Source organism: Lissotriton helveticus, chromosome 5_1, assembly GCF_964261635.1.
Source record: "Lissotriton helveticus chromosome 5_1, aLisHel1.1, whole genome shotgun sequence".
Lineage (NCBI taxonomy): Eukaryota > Metazoa > Chordata > Amphibia > Caudata > Salamandridae > Lissotriton > Lissotriton helveticus.
The window spans coordinates 2,115,329,493-2,115,353,930 of NC_136065.1; the positions used below are offsets into that span (position 1 = coordinate 2,115,329,493).

General features: G+C 48.5%; 1 protein-coding gene across 1 annotated transcript in view; it reads right to left on the minus strand.

Annotated features, from left to right (window-relative positions):
- Positions 1-14,620: 14,620 nt before the first annotated feature.
- The window catches only part of NTNG2 (netrin G2), a 237,447-nt gene continuing 227,629 nt past the window's right edge, over positions 14,621-24,438 (minus strand). The window contains exons 7-8 of the mRNA XM_078641539.1: positions 20,316-20,450; positions 14,621-16,146 (exon numbers count right to left, since the gene is read on the minus strand). Of these exons, the coding sequence (XP_078497665.1) occupies positions 15,923-16,146; positions 20,316-20,450 (359 nt within the window). The 3' untranslated portion in view covers positions 14,621-15,922. The remainder of the gene's footprint in view (positions 16,147-20,315; positions 20,451-24,438) is intronic.

Here is a 24,438-nt window from a genome sequence, read left to right on the forward strand (position 1 = left end):
GACGACGAGTTGAGTGTCGTCAGCATAGGACGTCACTAGAATCCCATGTGACTCAATCAACGTAAGGAGAGGGGCCATGTATACATTAAAAAAGAAAGGGCTCAAAATGGAGCCCTGGGGGACACCTGAGATGATGGGGCGTTCACCAGAAAAGTAAGGGCCTAAGGAAACCGTTTGAGAGCGATTGGACAGAAATGAAATTATCCAAGCAAGCGCGGAACCCGAGACACCAATCCCACGCATCCTGCTGATAAGGATCGCATGAGAGATGGTGTCGAAGGCCGCGGTAAGGTCGAGCAAGATGAGGACAGCCTGCCTGCCCTCATCTTGCAAGAACTTGATGGTGTCAGATAACTCAATCAGAGCGGTTTCTGTGGAGTGGCCGGGGCGGAAGCCAGATTGCTGAGGGTGCAAAATAGGTCGATTTTCCACAAAGTGTTTTAGTTCCTCATGGACTAATTGCTCGGTGATTTTGCCTAGTACTGGAAGAAGGGAAATTGGGCGCATATTAGTCAAGTCGATGGGGGATTTATTTTGCTTTTTCATAAGGGGCTTGACTATGGCCTTCTTCCAGTCAGAGGGTACAGTACCGGAGTGGAGAGATTGATTCACAATAGCATTAATTAGAGGATTGACAACTTCGACGAGATGATGAAGGATGACTGGAGGGCAAGAATCCGTGGGGGCGCCTGATTTACACGCCAAGATGGCTTTATGCGTTTGCTGTGGGGAGACTGGTGTGAATTGATTAAATAGGGACATGGATGAATCGAGTTCTAAGGTTGGAGTGGGTGGGGGGGGAAGTCCTTATGGATATTCTGAATTTTCTCCTCGAAGAAATCAGCGATTTGATCGCAGAGAATTTGTGAGGGGGGAATTTCACGTGCCAAAGCCTTAGGATGAGTGAAGGATTTTACGATGTTGAAGATCGTTTGCTGTTTCTGGTTGGCTGAATCTATTTCATGAGTAAAAAAGGCAGTTTTTGCCTTTTTTATATCGGTAAGGTATTGTTTTCTCTGCAGAATGTATAGGGTTCTGGCAGTAGGGTCATAGGTCTTTCTCTACGAGAACAACTGTGCATTCTCGTTTAGGACTTAGTCCTTATGAGGTCGTTTTCGGACGCCCAGCTAATGTTTGGGGAGTCCCTCGACCAAAAAGATACTCTGATATTCCATATCCATTTTTGGTTGACTACTTGCATGACCTCACCACTAAATTACATGTTATTCATCAACAGGTCCAAAACGCTTTGCCGGAGGCCTCCACAGATCCAGGTCACTCCATTCGACCTGGTGATTTCGTCTGCCTCAAAAACTTCCAGAGGAAGAAGAATCTGAAACCTCGTTGGGGGCTGCCGCGACAAGTGCTTTTGATGACACGTACAGCTGTGAAAGTCGTTGGGAAGAAAAACTGGGTCCATGGCGTGCACTATAAGAGGGTACCCCTGCCTTTACCTTATGATCAGTGGGTTCAAGAAGGCATTGGTGATTGTGAATGTGAGAAAGTAACCCGATTTGTACCCTTTAGTAGTGCACGCCTGGACTGGACAAGTTCTGAGAGAGAAGATGACGATGTACTGCAAGAAGCTGTACCACCACATCTAAGATTGGATACTACTAACCCAGAGACTCTGTTTCGGGACCAAACGATACCTGGCAAGACACGGTACAACCTAAGATCCAGGTTGTCTAAAGACAATTGAACACTAATCGAACACTTTGTTTTTCTTTTTTTTCCCTTTGATTACTTTTAAAAAAAAGACATTTCCTTTCCACTATACATCAAGTTGCAGGGTCACGGTAGGAGTCTTAGGCTGTGACCTGAATAGTGACTAGGTCAACAGGACTTGCAGTGTCATAGGACGGCTAATAATCAATCCTAAGTGATCTAGGAAGATTACCGTGAGCAACGCCTTTAGAGAAATGGATACTGAGATGGAAGGGAATGATGTTATGATTGTAAAAAGAAATAAGTACAAGAAACTGTTGTTTAGTCGATGTGGCGTAGCATTATGTATTATAGTGTGCTTATGTAGTTTATTAGCTTGTGTGGGATGGGTTATCCACACTATGCAGCAAGCACCTGTTCCAACTTCTGTTCCTTTGCTCTATTCTTCTACTAACTCTCCGCATAAGTTCTACACACTCCCAGACCATGAACAAGTTAGGAGAACAGAATATTTTAACAATTCATTCATCCAGTTGTTACACCAGCATCAACTGGTAGTTAACACTACGGACTGTTGAGTTTGTGGGCTTATGCCCCATAATGCTGAGAAAGGGATCCATATTTAGTTCACCCGTTTTCATATGAAGGTTCTGCTTGGGCTTATTTGGCTATGTTTAATAATGCATATCAGAACCAACTTCGATATCCTCCTGGTGATATATATACTGGTGGATCAGACTATAGTCATAGTCCTTTGATAAAGGGAATAGTGACTATGGCTAAAATTGCCGACATTAGTAAGATTCCCGTAGACGAGAAACGAGCATATGATGGTTGGAATGTGACTCGTTACATTACTAGCCTCACTGACAGGGCTAAAGAAAGAAGATCTGGACTGTACCTCATAAAGGTATCTTATGTTTGCAAGTAACTGGTCAGAATAATAAGAATAAACAGGAAAAGAGTGTTTGTTCTCATACCTATGTCTATTCCCCCTTGATTTCTTCTCCATTAGTACCATCTCAAGGTACATATTTTGTTTGTCACGATAGGGCCTATACATGGCTTCCTGCCTATTTTTTCAGGAACATGCTATAAAGCTTTTCTTCTTCCCGCTACATACACTGCTCCTTCAGGACATCACAGGAAAATATATGGAGGAGGGGTTATTGATCCTGAAGACACAGCTGGACAAGAGGGAGGAGACTTTATTAAAGGGTTTCTTCCCTTTTGGGGCCCAATGGTCAATAGCAGAAACATCAGACGTGTTGTCGAGGCTACGATAAATGTAACTTCCGGAGCCTTGAGTAACTTGACGGCTGAACTTCAGGCGGATCGTCTCATGACTTTACAAAACCGATTGGTTTTGGACATTGTCCTTGCTGATAGATGAGGAGTTTGTAAACTGATTGGGTCTAGTTGCTGCATTTACATTCCTGATAATGCCCCTACAGTATACCAAGCCATTTCTAAGTTACATGTGATTTCCGAGTCTATTCATCAGGACTCAGGAGATTGGTCTGTGATGGGATGGTTTTGGGGACTACTGTCCAGATGGGGATGGAAAGTGTTAACTTTCCTTGGAATGATTTTAGCCTTCATTTTCTCTTGTTGTCTCTGTTTGAAATGTGGTCCCACCATCTGTGGTCTTTGTGCCACCTTGTGTGTTCCAAAGTCTGCGTCACAGAAAACAGAGAACATTAAAATGATGTTGCAGCAACAGCTCAATGACCTCATGACATTGACTCAGACTAACGTGAGCCCTTCGTATTTTGCCTGAGTAATGGCAAAAGGAGGGCTGAGGTTCCGTGATTTTTGACTTCGCTTCATAGTCAGCCGCCATTTTGTGACAGCCGCCATTTTGTGTTGCCCTCACTCAGGCGACACAGCGAACATAGTGTTTTTGCCTTTTCAGCTGCTCGTCTCTCCTGTTAAAAAGTAACCATTTGTCCTTGTTTATGAAACTGGTGTCAGGGACTGGCCGAGTTAGTTAATCCATGTCTAGACTGATTGATCCTTGTCTTAGTTTACTGTTTGGGTCCCACCATTCTTCCTTTACTTTATCTTGTTTGACCGGCCTTCACTATTCTCTTCGTGTACTCTCTTGTTACACAACTGTCCTTTGAGGCTCGCAAATACGTCCTGTCACCTGCAAATTGAATTACATGCACTAGCATTGATTAACTTGAGGGGAGGAGAGAACACGGGGTCTGAAAGAAGGGGTACACGAGATACTTGATAGCTTGTTTTCGAACTTTTCTCATTTGTCTGTTTTGTATGCTTTGGGAGTGGGATTTGTAAATATGTATGGTATAAAAGACTGTGCACCACGGAATGAAGTGGCAGTCGCCTGAGAACCTACCATTGGTGTACTTCTTGGACAACTGTGCTTAGCTGCAGCTAATAAACCTGATTTTCTACGCCTAACGGAGTGTCTCGTGTCTCTGTCTGATAAGGCAGGTGAACCCGGAGATCTCAGGCGTACCCTGCGCCGCTTGGCCCATAAGGCCCGGTTCTCCAATAGCTTGACTCCAGTAGCGTAGTGATCTTACATTGGTTTGGGGTTTTTAATGTGCTTCTTTCTTCATTGTAATGTTTTTGTGGCGTTGCTGTCCATGTGCCACAGGCCTCACTGTCGTTGCCAGGGCACCAGGAGCTCTCACAGATTGTTTTAACTTTGTGAGGGCTCAGCCACACTGAACATCAACCTGTAGGATTGTCCCGCCCCATAGTTTAAACTAATCCTTATCATTCAAGGACAGACAGAAATGAGAGCACCTTGTGCTCCAAGAGAGACCAGTGCTTGCAGGCAGGGCTTGTGCAAATGGTTCTTCTGCACCTGTTGGGGTGCACGAGGGGGATCTTTGTACTCACTATGGCCCTGTGTGTGGGGGCAGTGTGTGGTTCTCCATCTGCAGTGGGTGGGGGGGTCCTGTACAACCTTCCACTTCTTAATTTGCAAGAGGTCTCCCTGATGGATGCATCTGATCTCTGGCTTCCAACCAGTCAGGTCTAAATCTCTGATCGTGAACCCCAACACCTGCCCAAGATCACCCCCACATAAGACCACCACTTCACAATCCTTTACTGCTGTGGAAGGATCTATTTGTGAAGGGACAGGTTCGAAGTCTGCACACCTCTTACAATGACAGAACCTGGGAACATCTCTCATGAGAGTTTTGCTCCCTTGTCTCAGTCCTTCAGAGAAGCATCTTCCAGGCAGCGAGGACCATTCAAGGATGCAAACGGTACCTCTGTCGCTGCACCATGAAGGGACCATAAAGGTGCTATTGATAACCAGTGACGCTGCTTTATCGTCTTCTTCCAACTGGATCTTCAAAGACTTACCTGGTTGTCCTGCTGGCCTCCAAAATCTCTTTTAATATCATGTTTTACTTAGAAATGAAGTTATTAGGTGTCATTGTGACAAACTTTTCTGTACGTTTCTCCCTCTTCTTGAGACCTGGTCCCGTGTGGAATGCAAACACGCAAGGCTGCGAAAGTTTCGTCCAAGACCTTTAGGCAACTCATAATGTAATAAGTTCAAGCCTCCCTGAGGCCCCAACTCTGCCACCATCCTTTCTTGTAACCTTGCAGATACTCCGGGGCAGGTTTACATTTCCCGGAAGATCCCTGCAAATCAGCAGGGATGCGCCAGGAAAGATGCGTGACGCAAGTTTACCCTTGTGCCACCACAGATGCGCCGCATTTACAATGCGGCGCATCATGGCGCAAGGATAAAGAGATGTGTGTCACATCTGCTGGTGTAAAGTTGGCGCAGTGCTGGAGTTGTGCCACGGGTGCGATGCAACTCCAGCACTGTTCCAACCCTGCCTATGTACAACATGGTGCATCACGCCTTACATCTGCTTCAAGCAGGTGCAAGGTTTTGACGCAGCGGCGTCGTAAAAGTGCCTGAGTGGAATCTTGTAGATTTCACTCAGGCACTTTTCCGAGGCGTTCCTGCGACGGAACGCCTCCCCCCCCTATGACGGAATGCCCACATGAAATCTGACACAGGTTTCAAGTGGCGCAGGGCTTTACAACGTGACGCATCTTCCTAGAGGCATCACGTTGAAAATAGGGCCGCCACTGCATCACAGAAGTGACGCAACGTCAGCACAAATGAGGCGCAAGGTGCTTGTAAATCTGCTCCTCAAGGCTTTACCCTGGTTGGCTTTTCTTCCACTTCTCCTCTGTCCTTATCAACCAGGAGTGGCAGCATCTCTTCTCATCCACATTCCAAAGGTCTCAACTTTAGTGGACATGACAAGGATTTAGAGAGTCTACTTCAATGTTTTCCCAGGCTCTAAAGAAGGATTTGGGCACGCCGTGGAACTCTGGGACCTGCTCGACGCGACAGCACCGGACGTCACCTTCCTCACCGAAACCTGGATGAACGCCTCCTCAGCGCCCGACGTCGCCATAGCCATCTCGGACGGATACAAGATCACCCGGAAGGACCGCGTCAACCAGACGGGAGGAGGCATCGCCATCGTACACAAGAACACCATCCGCATCTCAACCAACGCCGACGAAAACTTCACCGCCGCCGAACACCTACACTTCCAGATACACACTGACCCCAAGACCACCCTCCGAGGCACCCTCATCTACAGACCACCGGGACCATGCACACAATTCAGCGAAGACATCGCAGACTTCATTAGCCCGCACGCCCTGCCCTCCGCCGACTACATCCTCCTAGGGAACCTCAACTTCCACCTGGAAAACAACAACGACAGAAACACCACCGCCCTGCTGGACAACCTCGCCAACCTCGGACTCAAGCAACTGGTGAACACTCCCACCCACTACGCCGGCCACACGCTCGACCCCGTCTTCTCATCCAGCAAGCACATCTCCTTCAGCCACACAACCGGACTCCACTGGACCGACCACAGCTGCGTCCACTTCAGCTTCAGGAAAACTGCAACCCACCACCACCCGCAACAGGTTCCCCGCTGGAGCTGGCGCAAGGTCACCGCCGAACAGCTCACCGCCTCCCTCAGCCAGAACACACCCACCATCACAGCGGACCCAAACGAAGCAGCCAGCAACCTCACCGAGTGGCTGACCACCTGCGCCGACGAACTCGCACCACTAAAGAACCCTCCCAGCAGAACCGGCAGCAAGAAAACCCCCTGGTTCACCAACGAACTCAAGGAATCCAAGAAGAACTGCCGCACCCTCGAGAAAACCTGGCGGCTCGACCGGACCACAGACAACAGGACCGCCCTCAAGCACGCCACCCGCAAACACCACCAGCTGATCCGCGCCACCAAGAAGTCGTCACTCAAAGAACGACTGGACAACAACGCCCACGACAGCAAGGAACTCTTCAGCATCGTCAAAGAGTTCTCCAACCCCAGCGCCGGAAACAACGACATCACTCCCTCGCAAAACCTCTGCGACTCACTCGCCTCGTTCTTCCACAGCAAGATTGCAGACATACACAACAGCTTCGACGCACAGACCACGCACCCTACCGCCGAACCAACGCCCGCCACCACCACCCTCTGCAACTGGACCCCGATCAACACCGAAGACACCACCCGCACGATGAACTCCATCCACTCCGGATCACCTACAGACCCCTGCCCACACCACATCTTCAACAAAGCCGACGCCATCATTGCACCCCATCTCAGGGACATCATCAACTCCTCCTTCCTCACCGCCACCTTCCCAGAGAGCTGGAAGCACGCCGAGCTTACCGCCCTCCTGAAGAAACCAACGGCAGACCCCACCGACCTCAAGAACTACCGGCCCATCTCGCTCCTTTCCTTTCCGCCAAAGTCATCGAGAAGACCGTCAACAGACAGCTGGCCGCCTTCCTCGAGACGAATGGATCCCTCGACCCCTCGCAATCCGGGTTTTGGGCTAACCACAGCACCGAGACCGCCCTAATCGCAGCCACCGACGACATCAGAACCCTGATCGACAGCGGCCCTCATCCTCTTGGACCTCTCTGCAGCGTTCGACACAGTCTGCCACCGCACCCTAGTGAAGCGCCTCAGCAACATCGGAATCCGAGAGAAAGCACTGGAATGGATCATCTCGTTCCTCACCGGAAGAACCCAGAGAGTCTGCCTCCCCCCGTTCAGATCCGAGGCCACCGAAGTCATCTACGGCGTACCACAAGGATCTCACTCAGTCCTACCCTCTTCAACGTCTACATGAGCCCCCTCGCAGCCATCGCACGCCAACATGACCTCAACATCATCTCCTACGCCGATGACACCCAGCTAATCCTCTCCCTCACCAACGACCCCACCACCGCCAGAGCCAACCTACACGAAGGGATGAAAAACGTCGCCGACTGGATGCGAAGCAACCGCCTCAAACTGAACTCAGACAAGACGGAAGTCCTCATCCTGGGATCATCACCCTCCGCCTGGGACGACTCCTGGTGGCCCCCGGCCCTGGGCACCGCTCCCAAGCCAACAGACCACGCACACAACCTGGGCTTCATCCTGGACTCCTCCCTGTCGATGACCAGTCAAGTCAACAGTGTTTCATCTTCATGCTTCAACACCCTGCGCATGCTCCGCAAAATCTTCAGATGGATCCCCACCGGAACCAGGAAGACCGCCACCCAGGCACTCGTCACCAGCCGACTGGACTACGGTAACGCCCTCTACGCCAGAACCACTGCCAAACTTCAAAAAAGACTCCAGCGTATCCAGAACGCCTCCGCACGACTCATCCTGGACATCCCCGACACAGCCACATCACCAGACACCTGAGAGACCTGCACTGGCTCCCCGTCAGCAAGAGAATCACGTTCAGACTCCTGACCCACGCACACAAGGCTCTCCATGACCTGGGCCCCAAGTACCTCAACGACCGCATGACCTTCTACACGCCCATCCACCAGCTACGATCAACCAGCCTCGCCCTCGCCACCGTACCTCGCATCCGCAGAGCCACCGCCGGAGGAAGATCCTTCTCCTACCTTGCAGCCAAGACCTGGAACTCCCTCCCCACCCACCTCCGGCAAACCGAGAACCATCTCTCCTTCAGGAAACAGCTCAAGACCTGGCTGTTCGAGCAGTAACATACCCCCCCCCCCCCAGCGCCTTGAGACCCTCCCGTGTGAGTAGCGCGCTATATAAATGCCGTGATTGATTGATTGATTGTTTGGGCACATTGGTTTTCCCACTGGCTTCTGTCCTAATCCAATATGTAGACAATTTATTGTTGGCGTTTGTTGCGCTTCATCAGTGCTTGTTCGACTCCATCCATCTCCTTGCAGAACTGGCTCATAAAAGGCACCAGGCTTCAGAGGAAAAACTACGGGTCTGCCTTTCCGAGTGCCATACCTTGGTCAAGAAATGTCTGCTGGCAAACGCCAACTGTCCTCTGAGAGCGTTGACCAATCCGTAAGTTGCCCACCCTGTAACTGTCTCCCAGGTACATACATTTTGTGGAATGGCTGGGCAGTGTACACAGTGGATTCTGGAGTACGCTGAAATAGCCAAGCCATTGGAAGGATACGTACAAAAAGATACCCCTGAACTCTTGCAATCGCCCAGTAGAGCTGAAAACGCATCTGTTAAAATGAAACACACGCCGACTTCCGCGCTCACTCTATGGCTTCCTTATGATGCTGCACCTTTTACTTTGTATTCTCATGAAATGTAGTGGGTTTGGACTTGGAGTGTTAGTACAGACTCATGGGGATCACAAAAAGCCTGTAGCATATTACTCTTCTGTTCTGAACTCAGTCGCAGCTGCGCTATCACCATGTTTACGGTATGTGGTGGTAGCTGCAATTCTTGTTGGAGCCTCTTAGAATATTGTATTGAATTCTCCTTAACCTGTGTCTGTGCTTCTCTTCACTACAAGCGCTACGCAAACAAATGATGGACGGAATGCTGAATAAATCATACAATCACCCCCAATCAAGAGATCTGGGTTAAATCCATTGTTCTTCTTCTCACCATGCCACCCCAGTTTAGACCCAGCCCTATGTAAATCAGTCTTGACCCTGTGCCTCTGGGAACAATCTAAACCGAACTGCCAAGCCAGGTCCTCCCTGGACCGGAAACAAGCATCCTCGGACCGGTTTCTGGGTATTACCCATCATCAGCCAGGCTAGCTTGAATCCAGTGGCACAGTGAGCAAGGGACCCACGTCTGGGCATACCCTGGCCACTTAGGGTGAAAAGCGCTACGCAAACAAATGATAGATGGAATGCTGAATAAATCATGCATTCACCCCTAGTCAAGAGATGTGGGCTAAAACCATTGTTCTTTTTCTCACCATGCCACCCCAGTTTAGACCCAGACATATGCAAATCAGTCTTGACCCTGTGCCTCATGGGAACAGTCCAGCCTGAACTGCTAAGCTCTTCACTACAAAGCCCGGCACCTCTCCGCTGCCCAGCTCTCTCAATGTGAAATGTTGTCCGCTTCGCTTGCTGCCCTGCTCCATTGTCCAGCGTCAACCCTGCCTCTCGAACGCCCATGACGTGGACGAAGATCCTCGTGAATGTGTCCTAACCACTGCCCTCATTACTAAACCCCACATTGACTTGACTGACGCGCCCAATATCGACTGTGAGTGAACCTACTGCATTGATGGGTCATCTCTCAGAAACAGCGAGGGCGTCCTGGTTCAGCGGTGCGTATTGTGTACTAAATTGTGGAGAGTTGCCATTTGTGTCAACTGTGAAGTCAGCTCAAGCCACAGAACATGTCAAGCTCACTCGGTCTGCATCCGCGCTAAGGAGAAGACTCTTACTGTATACATAAACTCAAAGTATGCATTTGGAGTGACACACAACTTTGGGCTACTGTGGATGCAAAGGGGTTTTCTAACAGTAGGAAATCCCATTAAGAATGGGCTGTCTGTGCAAAACCTTTTTTAAAGTTTGCAATTACCAGAGAAAGAGGCAGTGGTGAAGGGCGCTGCACACCAGCATCCCCCAGACGATGTTCCAAGGGCTGATGCCCTAGGCGATAGAGCTGCTAAGAATGCCTCATTGTCTGAAACTGCTCAAGTTGCTATGTATGTTATGAAAACTGATCTATTTCTTGTACCTACTTCAAAGGATATGTCTCAATTGCAAGAGCAAGCTTCCAAGTATGAAAAGCAGTTCCACATCGAGTAGCAATGTGAAAGAGACCCTGAAGGAGTGTGGAGAGACGGCACTGGGGGCCTCATTTATGAAAAGTGACGCATCGTTGCGTGAAAACAGCGATGCGTCACTTTTCACTGCACCCTCCTTGTGACACTAATGATGCGTCCGATTTACAGAATGACGCATCATTGCGCAAGGAGTTACAGATACGTCAGTATTTCTGACGTATCTGTATGGCGCAAAAGTGACGCATTGCTGGAGTGTGTCACAAAAGTGACGCAACTCCAGCAATGTGTCCTTTCACATGGGGTAGGCCCCATGTGAAAGGGCCTGCGTCAGTCTTACTCCTGCTGTGAGGCAGGCGCAAGATTTTGACGCAATGGCGTCCTAGAAATGACGCAGTGAAATCTCATAGATTTCACTGCGTCCCTTCTACGACCCTTTCTTGCGTCAATACGCCCCCCTTGCATACATTATACCTGGCGCAGGTATAATGTGGCGCAGGGGTTTACAAAGTGACGCATCTACCTTTCTGCGTCACTTTGTAAATATGGCGCAACAAGGCGCATTTTTTATGCCACTGGTGCGTCACAAAAAGTGACGCACCGGCAGCGTAAAAGTGACGCACAGCCTCATAAATGAGGCCCTGGGTGTGGTTGCACCAACATTTCCATTTCCTGACCTCACCCGCTTGTATCTTGGAGCAACCCATGTTGGCAGAAATGGCATGGTACGTGCTTCAGCAACCCATTGGCAGGCTCCTTTGTTTTCTTCCGTTGCCCCACATTATTGCCAGTCCTGTGTCATCTGCCTGTAACACAATGTTGGAAAATGAATTAAGGTCACCCCCGTTGCTCACCCTCTCCTTTTGGGCCCCTTTGTGCACATCCAAACATACTTTATTCAGATCCACAAATGTGCAAATTACTGGTATGCTGTTGTCATTGTATGCATGTTTTCAGGGTGGCTGGAATCATACCCCTTGGCCCCTGCAGATGCCATCATGGTAGTACAGCTGTTACTCAGATATGTGTTTCCTTGTTTTGGGTACCATGCTAAACCAGATGTCACTGTGGAACACACTTCATGTATAGAATAGTGCAGGCAGTCTGTAAGGCCCTGTGGATAATCCAGCATTTTCATTGTGCTCATCATCCAGAGTCTGCTGACAAAGTGGAAAGAAGTAATGGTACCCTTAAGAACAAAATAATGAAGATATGCATAGAAACACAGTTAAAATGGCACGATGCCCTGCCATTAGCATTATGCTCACTGAAAGCGATTCCTTCCCAGAAGACAAAATAAAGCCCCACAAAATAATCATGGGCTGACCAATAATGCACCCTTTAATTCCCTGATCTCTACTGTAAGCTGCATTTACAGTTGAAAGATGATGCGGAATTACAATACTGCAGGAAGCTTATACAATGTATTACACTTTTGTTCTAAGCAGCAAGCAAGCAACCTTACCTGAGTGCCCAACCAAAGCCTGCCGCTCTGTCCAGCCCAGTGACTGGGTCTCCGTTTGTGCGTACAAGAGAGACTGCATTGCAGCCTAGCTGGTGTAAACCCTATCAGATCTTGCTCTTCACTAATCTAGCTGTTCATGTTGTGCTCTGGAGACTTGGATCCACTCTCCCCACTGCACAGGAGCTGCTCCTTCTAGAGACAACAGTGTGTGTGGTGCTGCTTTCTCCAGAAAACGTTGATATAATTTACACCCCCTACCTTTTAGAGGGAGCCTATTTCTGTGCACATAAAACATCTGCCTCTTGGCTGGAGAACATTGCCATTTGGAATCAAAAAGAAGGGGGGAGGAAGAGGATAAGCTGGGTTTAGCCTCCTTTACAAGTAACTTATTTCAAAGCAAAAGAAACCACTTCTGCCATGAACAGAGAAAATAACTCTCCACTAAAGGAAAAACTAAGTTTTTCTTGTAAAACCCTCACCCACCGGGGTTACCACTTAGTGCCACGCGTCATCATCGTGTCCACCCCGCCCACCGGGGTTACCACTTAGGGGCATGCGTCATCATCGTGTCCACCCCGCCCACCGGGGTTACCACTTAGGGGCACGCGTCATCATCGTGTCCACCCCGCCCACCGGGGTTACCACTTAGGGGCATGCGTCATCATCGTGTCCACCCCGCCCACCGGGGTTACCACTTAGTGGCATGCATCATCATCGTGTCCACCCCGCCCACCGGGGTTACCACTTAGGGGCACGCGTCATCATCGTGTCCACCCCGCCCACCGGGGTTACCACTTAGGGGCATGCGTCATCATCGTGTCCACCCCGCTCACCGGGGTTACCACTTAGGGGCATGCGTCATCATCGTGTCCACACCGCCCACCGGGGTTACCACTTAGTGGCATGCGTCATCATCGTGTCCACCCCGCCCACCGGGGTTACCACTTAGGGGCATGCGTCATCATCGTGTCCACCCCGCCCACCGGGGTTACCACTTAGGGGCATGCGTCATCATCGTGTCCACCCCGCCCACCGGGGTTACCACTTAGGGGCATGCGTCATCATCGTGTCCACCCCGCCCACCGGGGTTACCACTTAGGGGCACGCGTCATCATCGTGTCCACCCCGCCCACCGGGTTTACCACTTAGGGGCATGCGTCATCATCGTGTCCACCCCGCCCACTGGGGTTACCACTTAGGGGCATGCGTCATCATCGTGTCCATCCCGCCCACCGGGGTTACCACTTAGTGGCACGCGTCATCATCGTGTCCATCCCGCCCACAGGGGTTACCACTTAGGGGCACGCATCATCATCGTGTCCATCCCGAGCACCGGGGTTACCACTTAGGGGCACGCGTCATCATCGTGTCCATCCCGACCACCGGGGTTACCACTTAGGGGCATGCGTCATCATCGTGTCCACCCCGCCCACCGGGGTTACCACTTAGGGACATGCGTCATCATCGTGTCCATCCCGCCCACCGGGGTTACCACTTAGTGGCATGCGTCATCATCGTGTCCATCCCGCCCACCGGGGTTACCACTTAGTGCCACGCGTCATCATCGTGTCCACCCCACCCACCGGGGTTACCACTTAGTGTCACGCGTCATCATCGTGTCCATCCCGCCCACCGGGGTTACCACTTAGTGGCACGCGTCATCATCGTGTCCATCCCGCCCACCGGGGTTACCACTTAGTGGCACGCGTCATCATCGTGTCCATCCCGTTCTGCTACGGATCAGGGCGCGCTGCGACCTATGGATTACGTGGGAGCACTATTTTCTTATGTAATTATAAAATCTTGGGGCAGATTTACTACTTGTGGTGCATCTTCGCTAATCAGCAGGGATGCGCCAGAAGAGTTGCGACGCATCTGTCCACCCGTGTGCCACCACTGATGCGCCGCATTTACAATGTTCTGGTGTGAACATGGGCTTCTATTGGAATTCTCAAGGGCATATTATCAAGCCCATTATCGCCACTTTAGCGTCAGTTTCCTGCCGCTAAAGCGGCGATAATTTTAATACCGTTCTTGATAATATGCCCCAGTATTCATGTAGTTTTCTCTGCATGCGTAGACTATCCTCACGGTGGCAAAGAGTTTCGCCATCTGTCGCGCATTACACCACACTGTACCATTGTTGCCACTTGTCTTGAATATATACTCACACATTTTTCACAGCCTTCATGCCACAATGTTGTATCTTTGAAAGCAGACAGACAATTAGGGAAGATTTTAAAACCTTGGTTGGGTTTGTTAAACCCCACAGTACATTGCTTACCGTCATGTGTGAGATATTGGGCAGAACGGTCCAAGTCTTACCAGGTCTACAGGAGCAAACTGCCCCACTTAATGAAAATAGAGGAAAGACACACCACACAGCAGTTATTCAGCGTTACATCATTTTACTGTGGGATTATACACCTTAACAGAATGTCCATGGTAACCATCTCATGACCATCTCCAAACATTAAATTGCAACAAAAATAAAATCTACTAAATAAAAATAAAAGAACTGTTTCTATAAGGGACATTACGAGCCATTCTGCTATCATGTCTTATTCTGCAGCCGATGGTTTTGCCACCTCGTGTTTACGGTGTGTCCCAGTAGATTGCACATTGAACAAATTAACAAAAATATATATATATGTATATATATATGTATATATATAACTATGAGTGGACGCAATGGCTAGCTGTGCCGTCTGTGATATGCCGAAGAGGAACACAGTCGTCGGCCATCCAAGGAGGAAGTGGCAACGACGGAACAGTCAGAGCCAGTGGGGTCTTGGTGTGGACGCATCCTGATTCTAGGCCTTTCTTCTGCCCCAAATTGAAAAGCGAAATCAGTATAAAATCAGAAGAAAATAAAAATTGCAAGCACATATGTAATTACCCTATTTTCCTCCCTGTTTGCTTTTGGCAGAGAAACCCGTGTCTCGTAATAAGAAATTCTGGAGAATCTATTGTGATTCTGCCATTGTGAAGCTGTGCCATTGATTGTTAATCACAGTAGACCCCTTACCAGGCCTGCCCCAATGTCTCAGGACTGGCATGGCCACCAGACCCATAACCAACAGTCCACATGGACAACCGCCAGCATGGTTAGCAGTCCGCATGGCCTACAGTCCAATTGGCCACCCTACAGGGCCAACATAACCATGGCCAACAGTCCACATGGGCACCCATCAGCATGGACAAACATCTGCATGACCGACAGCCTAATTGGCTAACTCTACATGGCCAATGATTCGCGTGGCCAACAGTCTGAGTGGCCAACAATCCACACGGCCAACAATCCACATGGCCAACAATCCACATGGCCAACAATCCACATGGCCAACAGTACAAATGGCCAACAACTTGCATGACCATCTCTACAAGGCCAACAGTCCAAGTGGTGAATAGTTTATCTGGCCAACTCCACATGGCCAACAATCCTGAATCCACATGGCCAACGTTCCAAGTGGCCAACTGTCCAGGTAACATTCCACAGGAGATCTGGGCTTCCGTTGCAGGAGTATTAACCAGCCTCTGCTTTTTTTGCGAGAGAGCCATCCCATGTAACAAAAAGTGCTTCTTTACTTGTCATCAAGGGTAGCGGCGAGGTTGCATATGGGCCTGGTCTATCCCTCCGACAGACCCTCGTGGTATCTTTTTTCTTCCTTGTGCAATTGCTGCCCTTTTGGCAATCTACAAGTCCCGCAGATGTGAGAGCAGAAGAGCCAGGGCGCACAGGACGAAGGCAGTCAAGCTTATGTGCACACCGGATGCGCCGTCACAATCCTTATTGAGGGAGTCGCACTTGGGTTGTTCACACAGGATCCCCTTGAAGCCGACTGGACAGAGACAGCGCTGGTTCTCATGGCAGGTTCCGCCATTTTGGCATATCAGGAACTCATCGTCGCACACATTCGCTGCAGAGAGGGACAAGAGACAGGGTCAGTTCTGCAAATAATAAACAAATACTCTTGTTTTATTGTGCTTTGTCATGACCACCCATTGCAGAGATGGCATGGTGGCCTTGGCAGGCTACATCGAAGGTCAGCCACTCTCAGCGGAGAGCCGTCTTCTTCTAGGGCAACCTGACATGTTGTTTCCTGTTTTCACCATTCCATTCCCACCTGGAGTTTGTTGAGCAGAACTAAATGCCAACATTGCTGGTCTGAGAACATTAACCACTTAATGGCCTCAAGCCACTTCACAGTTGTATTCAGCTGGGGCACACACAGACAGATGTTCAGCCACTATAAACAGATGTTCACCCACAACCGAGAGAGGCATTTGCCACAGACATTCAGCCACCGTCCACGCACAGATGTTCAGCCACTCTCAGAAAACAGACATCAAGTTGTGGCCCATAGACAAAGCTTGGATCTTTAGTGTTGGGATGGAAGTGTCCCCAGCATGGCTCTTGGGGGCGTGCACCCCTGCTCTACAGGTCATTGTAAAGTTGCTGCAGGTTTTTTTGAGTTTCTCTCAGTGGCCACAACAATCAAATGTGTTCACTAAGGAATATCCCTTGTCAATGGACTAAGGGGCATATTAGCAAGAACCTCGTTAAAATTATCGCCGTTTTATCGGCAGGAAACTGCCACTAAAACGGCGATAATGTACTTACTAATATGCGTTATAGAATTCCAATAGAAGCCCAGGTTAGATGTCCTGCACATCTAACCTGGGCTTCTATTGGAATTCTATAACGCATATTAGCAAGCCCGTTATCACCGTTTTAGCGGCAGTTTCCTGCCGATAAAACGGCGATAATGTTAACGAGGTTCTTGCTAATATGCCCCTGAGTCCCCAGAGCTTGGTTCTCAGGTTGACGGGGGGGCTCTAAGTTTGCTTCCCCGCTCTGGCCCCCCGGGGCGCTGCAGAAAAGTCTGTGGTGACCAGCGGTGGTGAGGTTCACTTGTTTTTACTTCTTGATGCTACAAGCAGCCATAGTCTCTGGATCAGGAGGCCGGACGCTCTCTACTGCAGCACCCAAGCCGTGGAACAATCTCCCACTCCACCCATGAAAAGGATTCCAGCTGCTGACGTCCAGGACAGGTTTGCAAACCAGTTTTTTAAGGTAGCACGCGATGTGCTTCAGTAGTGATTGCAAGCTTACTCTGCTAACGTTCCCGCAGCGCCAACAAACTTGGGTGTATGCAGCGCTTAGTGCTGGAATTGGGAAAAATTATTCTGTGAACCCATGCATTGGGCCAAAAGGTGTGGCAAAGCAAAGGGGGTGGAATCAGAAGGGCGGAGACATAAAAAGTGGAGTCTGATAGCCAACTTATATATTTATGTTTTAAAAATCTGCTGCAAAGAAATTGTCAGCAAGGACATATGTGACAGCAGATCTGTTCTGCTTAATTAATTAGTCACAGAGGATGCATTTTAAAATAATCTGGGCCAAGGCCCCTGCTGCAGAGATCTTTGTGTGCCCAGCAAATGCCGGGGGATAATAATAATGGTAAGATATATTTGGTGGTTAATGCACTTGATAGAGAGATCTGCTTTTTGTTTAATCGCAGTTTGAACTCATAAGGTAGCCTGTAGGGTTAATGTACCTGCTATGAGACTCATTGTGTTACACAGAGATCACAGATTTGTATTTTATGTAGATTGGTTACTTCTTTTGATGCTGAGATACTTCTGTTACTTTCAGTTCAAAAGTTGCAATCCTTCAACCAGTTTCTGCATGCCTACAGACAAACAGACATGGCCCATAGATGTTCAACCCCTACACACCCACTGACATGTATCCACCTCCCTCAGGCACACGTTGAACCATGTCCATAAACCATCAACCCCTAGACAGAGGTGTAGTCGTGGCCCACGGATATTCAGCCACAGACAGAGGTGCAGGCAACAAACATTCATTCACTCTGCACTGACAGAGCTTCAGCCACAGACAGGTATTCTGTCAACGTGCCCAGAGGTGCAGTTGTGGCCCATAGGCTGATGTAAAACCAGGACCCACAGACGGATAGTCAGTGCCAGCCCTCCGGTGGATGTGAAACCACACACAGAGGTGCAGCCGTGGCCCACAGACAGATACAGACCACCGACCAGTGTCCAGATATGTGGTGCCGGCCCAGAGATGGATGTGGAAGTATGATCAGCGTCCACAAACGGATGCATCATAATACATCGAGGGCCATTTCACCACGGTTTGTTAGATTGCGGTTTTCACAACGCAAGTCGTTACATCGACTTGCGCTGGGGGGGGGCGATGGACTTAGGAATAGGGTAATTACTATTCCAACTCCAGTCTACATACAGTAGGGAAGGTGTTGGAAACAGTAATTTACACTATTCCTTAGTCAACAGCGCCCTCCAGTGCAAGACGGTGTAACGACTTGCGTAGTGAAAATCACGATGTAATAGTACCACGTTGAAATGGATGCGTGGTAAACAATGTCTCCCTCCATAAACCCCAGATGTTCGGCGCTAGCCCACACATCGATGTGAAACGAGCCAGCCCAGCCGCCCCTGCCATTGGTTGGAACTAGAGTGACTGTCAGTCAGTGGCCTGTGACAGACAGTCCACTGAGGAACCTCCACTTAATAGACTTTGATGTTCATCGGCCCTTACTCCTGGACACAATAAGTGTCAGACCTGAGCTAAAGGACTTTCTTTCAGGTTGTCCTCTGGAGGACAGGGGTTACCACAAATCTTGCATAACCCATCCCTTTGGCACCGTGGAAGAGCCACCTTCTGCTGGTAAACATCGGTTACCACGACTACTTTTCCCCGCAGGGAATTACAACGCGGTTGTTACAAAGACCGCGTTGTAACAACGCATACCATTACTCCGCAAGTCGGAACAACTACTTGCGGAGGGGGCAGAAGCTGTTGGATTTAAAATCCAACACCTTCCCTACTGTTGCACTTACTGGAGTTGGAATAGTAAATTATACTATTCGAACATCCAGCGCCCCCCCACCGCAAGTCGTTGTTATGACTTGCCGGGTAATGGTATGCGTTGTTACAACGCAGTCATTCTAACGACCGCTTTGTAATTTCCTGCGGGGGAAAAAAATGCGGAAAAAAGAGGTATATTCCCTTCTGAGCCTAACATCCTCTACCCAGACACACCCCAGAGAGACAATCACCCCAAGAAGCTTGTCTGCTCAGGAAGAGCTGTCATGCAGGTTCCACAACCTGCCCCTACTGGCCTGGACATGTATACGAGGAACTGTATGACACAGCTATGACAGTGCCACAGTGCTCTCTTTGTAGAAGCTAACCCTCACATGACCTCCATCAGTAGGAGTCTCTCTTCTGAGAAGTACGAAGAGGCATGAGATTGTCCTTACTCAGGGTTGTAGCTTGGCCAGTAAGATTGGGGCGGTGTGAGCTTCAGACTTTCCAACAATCAAGCTGGAATTTAATGTTTTAATACATTATATGATAAGCAGGGCACACACAGGGGTTTAAGGAGCAGTGGAAATAGAGAGGAATGCTGATTTGTAGGAGTACCAAGAGAGAGAATGCAATATTTTGTAAAATAAACAATATTTTGGAGGACTTTCAAAACAGAGAGGGAGAGAGTGTGTGTGCGGTTTTGTCTGTGTGTGTATGTAAAAATTCCTGGTGAAATCCGATAGACACCTCACCATACCCGACAGAAAGCACCTGCACCCAACTATTTATCAGAAAAAAACATTTATTAGGGAGAGCTAGGCCACTGTCCCTACTTACTGGACACCGTGACCAGAAGATCACAGACATGATGTAAAATGGAACAACAGCCCTTAGCTTCTGTAAGATGCTCCGGGTTGAGGGCTTCTGGGCCTGTCCTGTATATTAGATTTGTCATGGCATTTTAGCACATACCCCCCTTCTCCCCTGGGCTGGACTGGCTGTAGCGGGCACCAGGAGTTTTCCCTGTGGACCGGAAAGGTGGGGGGCGGTTTTCCAGCAGTGTTGCAATATCGGCCCCCAGTAACAAAAACCGGAGCAGTGCTTCTCACTAGTCCCCCACACCTCCTGCTACCGGGGCCGGTCGAGCAGGTTGCCAGGGCTGGTTGCTGTTCCCAGTCTGTCTGCGCCTGCCCCCCCCCCTTCCCCCCCAGGCCTGCGGATACTTACGTAAGCAGCCCTGTCTCCAGTAGTAGCCAGGAAGGCAGTCGTCGCACCTGGACCCGGTGGCGCCGTCCAAGCACTCGCAGTAACCAGTGTCGTTGCAGCGGTCATGCTTCGAGCCCTTCTGGTTGCAGTTGCATTCTATGGAAGAGCAGAAACACAAGTGTTCAGACAAAAGAACCAATCACATTGCAGGATCTACTGCATGTGCCACAGCCAGAACCACTGCATCACTGGCCCATTTTATTCTTCTTCTGTTCATACTAAAGCACAAATCATATTGCAGCACCAGAGCTCACCTTCATCACAGACACTTGACCCACAAACACCAGCGCCCTCCCATCCCATACATCCAATCCACCTGAACACGGCATCATCAACAAAAACTGCACCAGCAGAACAGGAGGACACATAGCTAACATCTTTAGGAAGTCTTTGAAAATCATCCACAGTCAAGAATTTGCCATGGCTGATTGTGAATCTATATAACCAAACACTTAAGAGCCCTCAGGTCTAGTGTTTTGTATACTAGGAGGATATATACTAAATACCCAACGAGAGCTTGTTGGTGTGGTGAAGGATGCAGTGCAGATAATAAGGTGATGAAGTGAGTTAAAATTAGCTGGAGGGTTCGCCATATGACTTTATTCTGGCTGACCTGTACTAGGATTAAAAACATCAAACACAATGGAAAATATTAGACCCCTTTCTGTCGTTTAAGGATCGACATGTTTCGGCCAGTGACCTATTAAGTGTTGTGGCCTTCTTCAGGATCTCTTGTTGGTTTGAGATCTTAGCATGGCTTGTGGCAAGTTGTTCCTGTCTATGATGGTTGGAGACATGACTGCTCCTTGAACACTTCTGCCAAGCACAGCTGAGACGTTATACCCGACTGCAGCGGGCACTACCAGTGAATACACCATTCTGAGAAATCCATGGATCGCTGCTTTTGTATATAAAGAATATCTACTTTTTCTTATACAAATTTATATTTTTTTGCATTTTACACTTTCACAGCAGTAGCACGAAGTAGATCCTAAAGAAGGCCACGACACCTGGTCGAAACCCTGTAGCTAGTTTTTACTCACTTTATCACCTCACTATCTGCACTGCATCCCTCACCACGCCAACGAGCTCTCATTGGGTATTTAGTATCTACACTCCAAGTATACAAAACATCCCTGAGCTCATCCCTCTCAGATAAGGGATTGTAGCCCGCACAATGACTAGGCGAGGAGGTTCCCCAATGATGAAGCTTGCCTCCTCTGGTGGGTGAGGGAAACCATCCTTTAAAAGGGACACCCTTTTTGATTTGATGTTTCTATTTGTAGCCTAGACTTCACCGCTAGAACCGAAGGCTCTTATGTGTTTGGTTATATAGATTAGGAGAGTTAGCCCTCGCTGGTCATTAAATCTCCTCTGGCCCCTTTTTGTGTCTTTGGGTGGTGCTACCGACTCCAGATGCGACTCCTTCCTCCTGCTCTACAGGCTGCCTCCAAGCAACAGAAAATGTAAGGATGCCTCTCCGAACGCATCAAGGTAAACTCTGCTAAATCTCACCAACCTCCACATTCCCAGAGGACTTTAATGACTGGGATAGAAACGAGCTTCTAATGACCATAGCATTCATCACATGAAACCTAGAGACCCTCAATCTCCAACAAATTGTATCTGTGCCCACTCATTCAACTGGACACACGCTAGAGGACATGCTGTCCTGCCTGGACATGCCGCAGGAATCACCAACGCCCCTGTAAACTGGAGCCACCATCATGTCCAGGCCTTCAACCTCAACCTCAACCTCAACCTCAACCTGCGGGTCTGCAGAACAAAGACAAAGAAAACCCACAACAGCAACAGCACACACAGGCAATGGAAAAATGGAACCTTGAAGCAAACAACTCCCGTCTCGATATAACTCTGACAGTCAATGAACCTGAACTTGTTATCTGAGGTACACAAAACAAAACAAACCTGAAGAGAAGAATCCCATGGAACAATGAGCACTTCAGAAAAATAAGAACAGAGATCCTTATTTTACAACATGATGGAGGAAATCATCGGATGCGTAAGAAGAAAATGGACTGTATCATTATAACACTGCCTCTAAAGTGTCAATCAAAACTATGAAAGGACGGTGCTACAACTCTGAGACCTCATCCGCTAAAGCCGGCGACAAACTCTCTGAAGAGCTCTTTGCAGATATTGAAAAACTAGGGCTATATTATCAAGAAAGGGCGATACATTATCGTCTCTTTTATCGGCAGGAAACTGCCGATAAAGCAGCGATAATGGGCTTGATAATATGCCCTTGTGAATTCCAATAGAAGCCCATGTAAACACCAGAACCTGGGTTTCCATGGGAATTCACAAGGGCATATTATCAAGCCCATTATCGCCGCTTTATCGGCAGTTTCCTGCCGATAAAAGCGGCGATAATGTATCGCCCTTTCTTGATAATATGGCCATACGTCAAGCAAAAACAGCTGAAACACCTCTTCCAAACAGCAAGCCCACGACAGAGGCACGCACACCATAGACCGCCAACGCATGCTCTAAAGAAGAACCCCGCAACCGTGTCAAGATGTTCCGGCCATTGGAACTGGACCTTGCTCACAAGGTCATCTTGAAAGATATTCTTCTAACATTGTATGCTGGGGAAGCAACCAGATGCTTGGTAAATAAATTCTTACAACAAGGAACTTTTGCATCTGAGTTGAAGACCAGCTACAATAGACCACTTCTCAAGAAGAAAAATCATGACCCTTCCAACCGTGTACACCACGGATCAATGCCCAATGGCCCATTCCTGGGTAAATTGATAGAAAGACCATTCTTCACCTAACTCTCCAACTTCAATGAGAAATATCCTTCAACCTGGCATGCAACAGCTGTGCAGACCACACAAAAACATTCAAAATAGGGGGGCAATCCAGAACACCTCCATACGTCAAGACGTGATGACTGCCTCCACGTCACATGCACGTGGATGATAAATAACCATCTACAACTCAACACCGCAAAAACAGAGCTCAGGGCCTGCGGACAGCGACACGACCACCAACCTATGACCATATGACCCAAAGAACTTCATGCATCATCAGCAATGTCACAGAGGAGCCTATGGGTGACGTTTAACTCTACCTTGGATACCAACAAAAGCTACAAGCTATCCTCACTCTCTTAATCGGAAAGGTGGACTATTCCAAGAGGTTGTACGTCGAAGCTCGTACATACATTCTATTAAGGAAACTACAATATATCCAGAATGCTGCGGCAAGACTTCTCGTCTGGGTACAGCCAAGGAACACATGACGCCTGTCTTACAAGCCGCTTCATGGCTACCTGCAGCTAGGGGACCAGTGGCTGAGGCACTGTGGGCCTGATTCACAGAACTAACTTAAGACAAAATCCTTAAACTTACTACCATTTTGGTATTCACAGAAGGCACTTACTCGTTTCGGTATTCACAGAAGTTAGGAGTCCTAACTTTACTACTCCCAAACTGAGGAAAATCCTAACTTTTAGACTTTCAGTATTCACAGAAGGCATTAAGGAGTCCTAAAATTAGGACTCCGAACTTCTGTGAATATTGAAATGAGTATGGGCCATATGTATCATCATCCAGTTTTGTGATTCTCAAATAGCGATTTTTAAGAAACCGCTATTTGAGAATCGCAAATAGGTATGTATGTACAAAATCGCTTTTTTTTTGGCGATTCCTTAAAATTCCTTAATTGCGATTAGCAAATTGCGAATCGCAATTAAGGAATCCTTTCCCATTTATTTCTATGGGCCAGGAGGCCCATAGGAATGAATGAGAAAATATTCTCAATTAGCGATTCGAAATTTGCTAATCGCAAATTGAGAATAATTTCAAGGGTGCAGGGCTGTCCAAAGGACACCCTGTTGCACCCCTGAAATATGCATGGGTGCACATGTGGCACACATACATGCCCGAAGGGCATGTATGTGCATCAAATGGCACTTTGAAAAATGCAAAAATGTGCATTTTTCAAGGAATTCGCAACTTACCACCAACTAGAAGTTGGTGGTAATTTGCGTTTCCTTAAGGCCATTTAGCAAATTTTTTGGGATTCTTACATTGCATTTAAGGAATCGCAAAGTT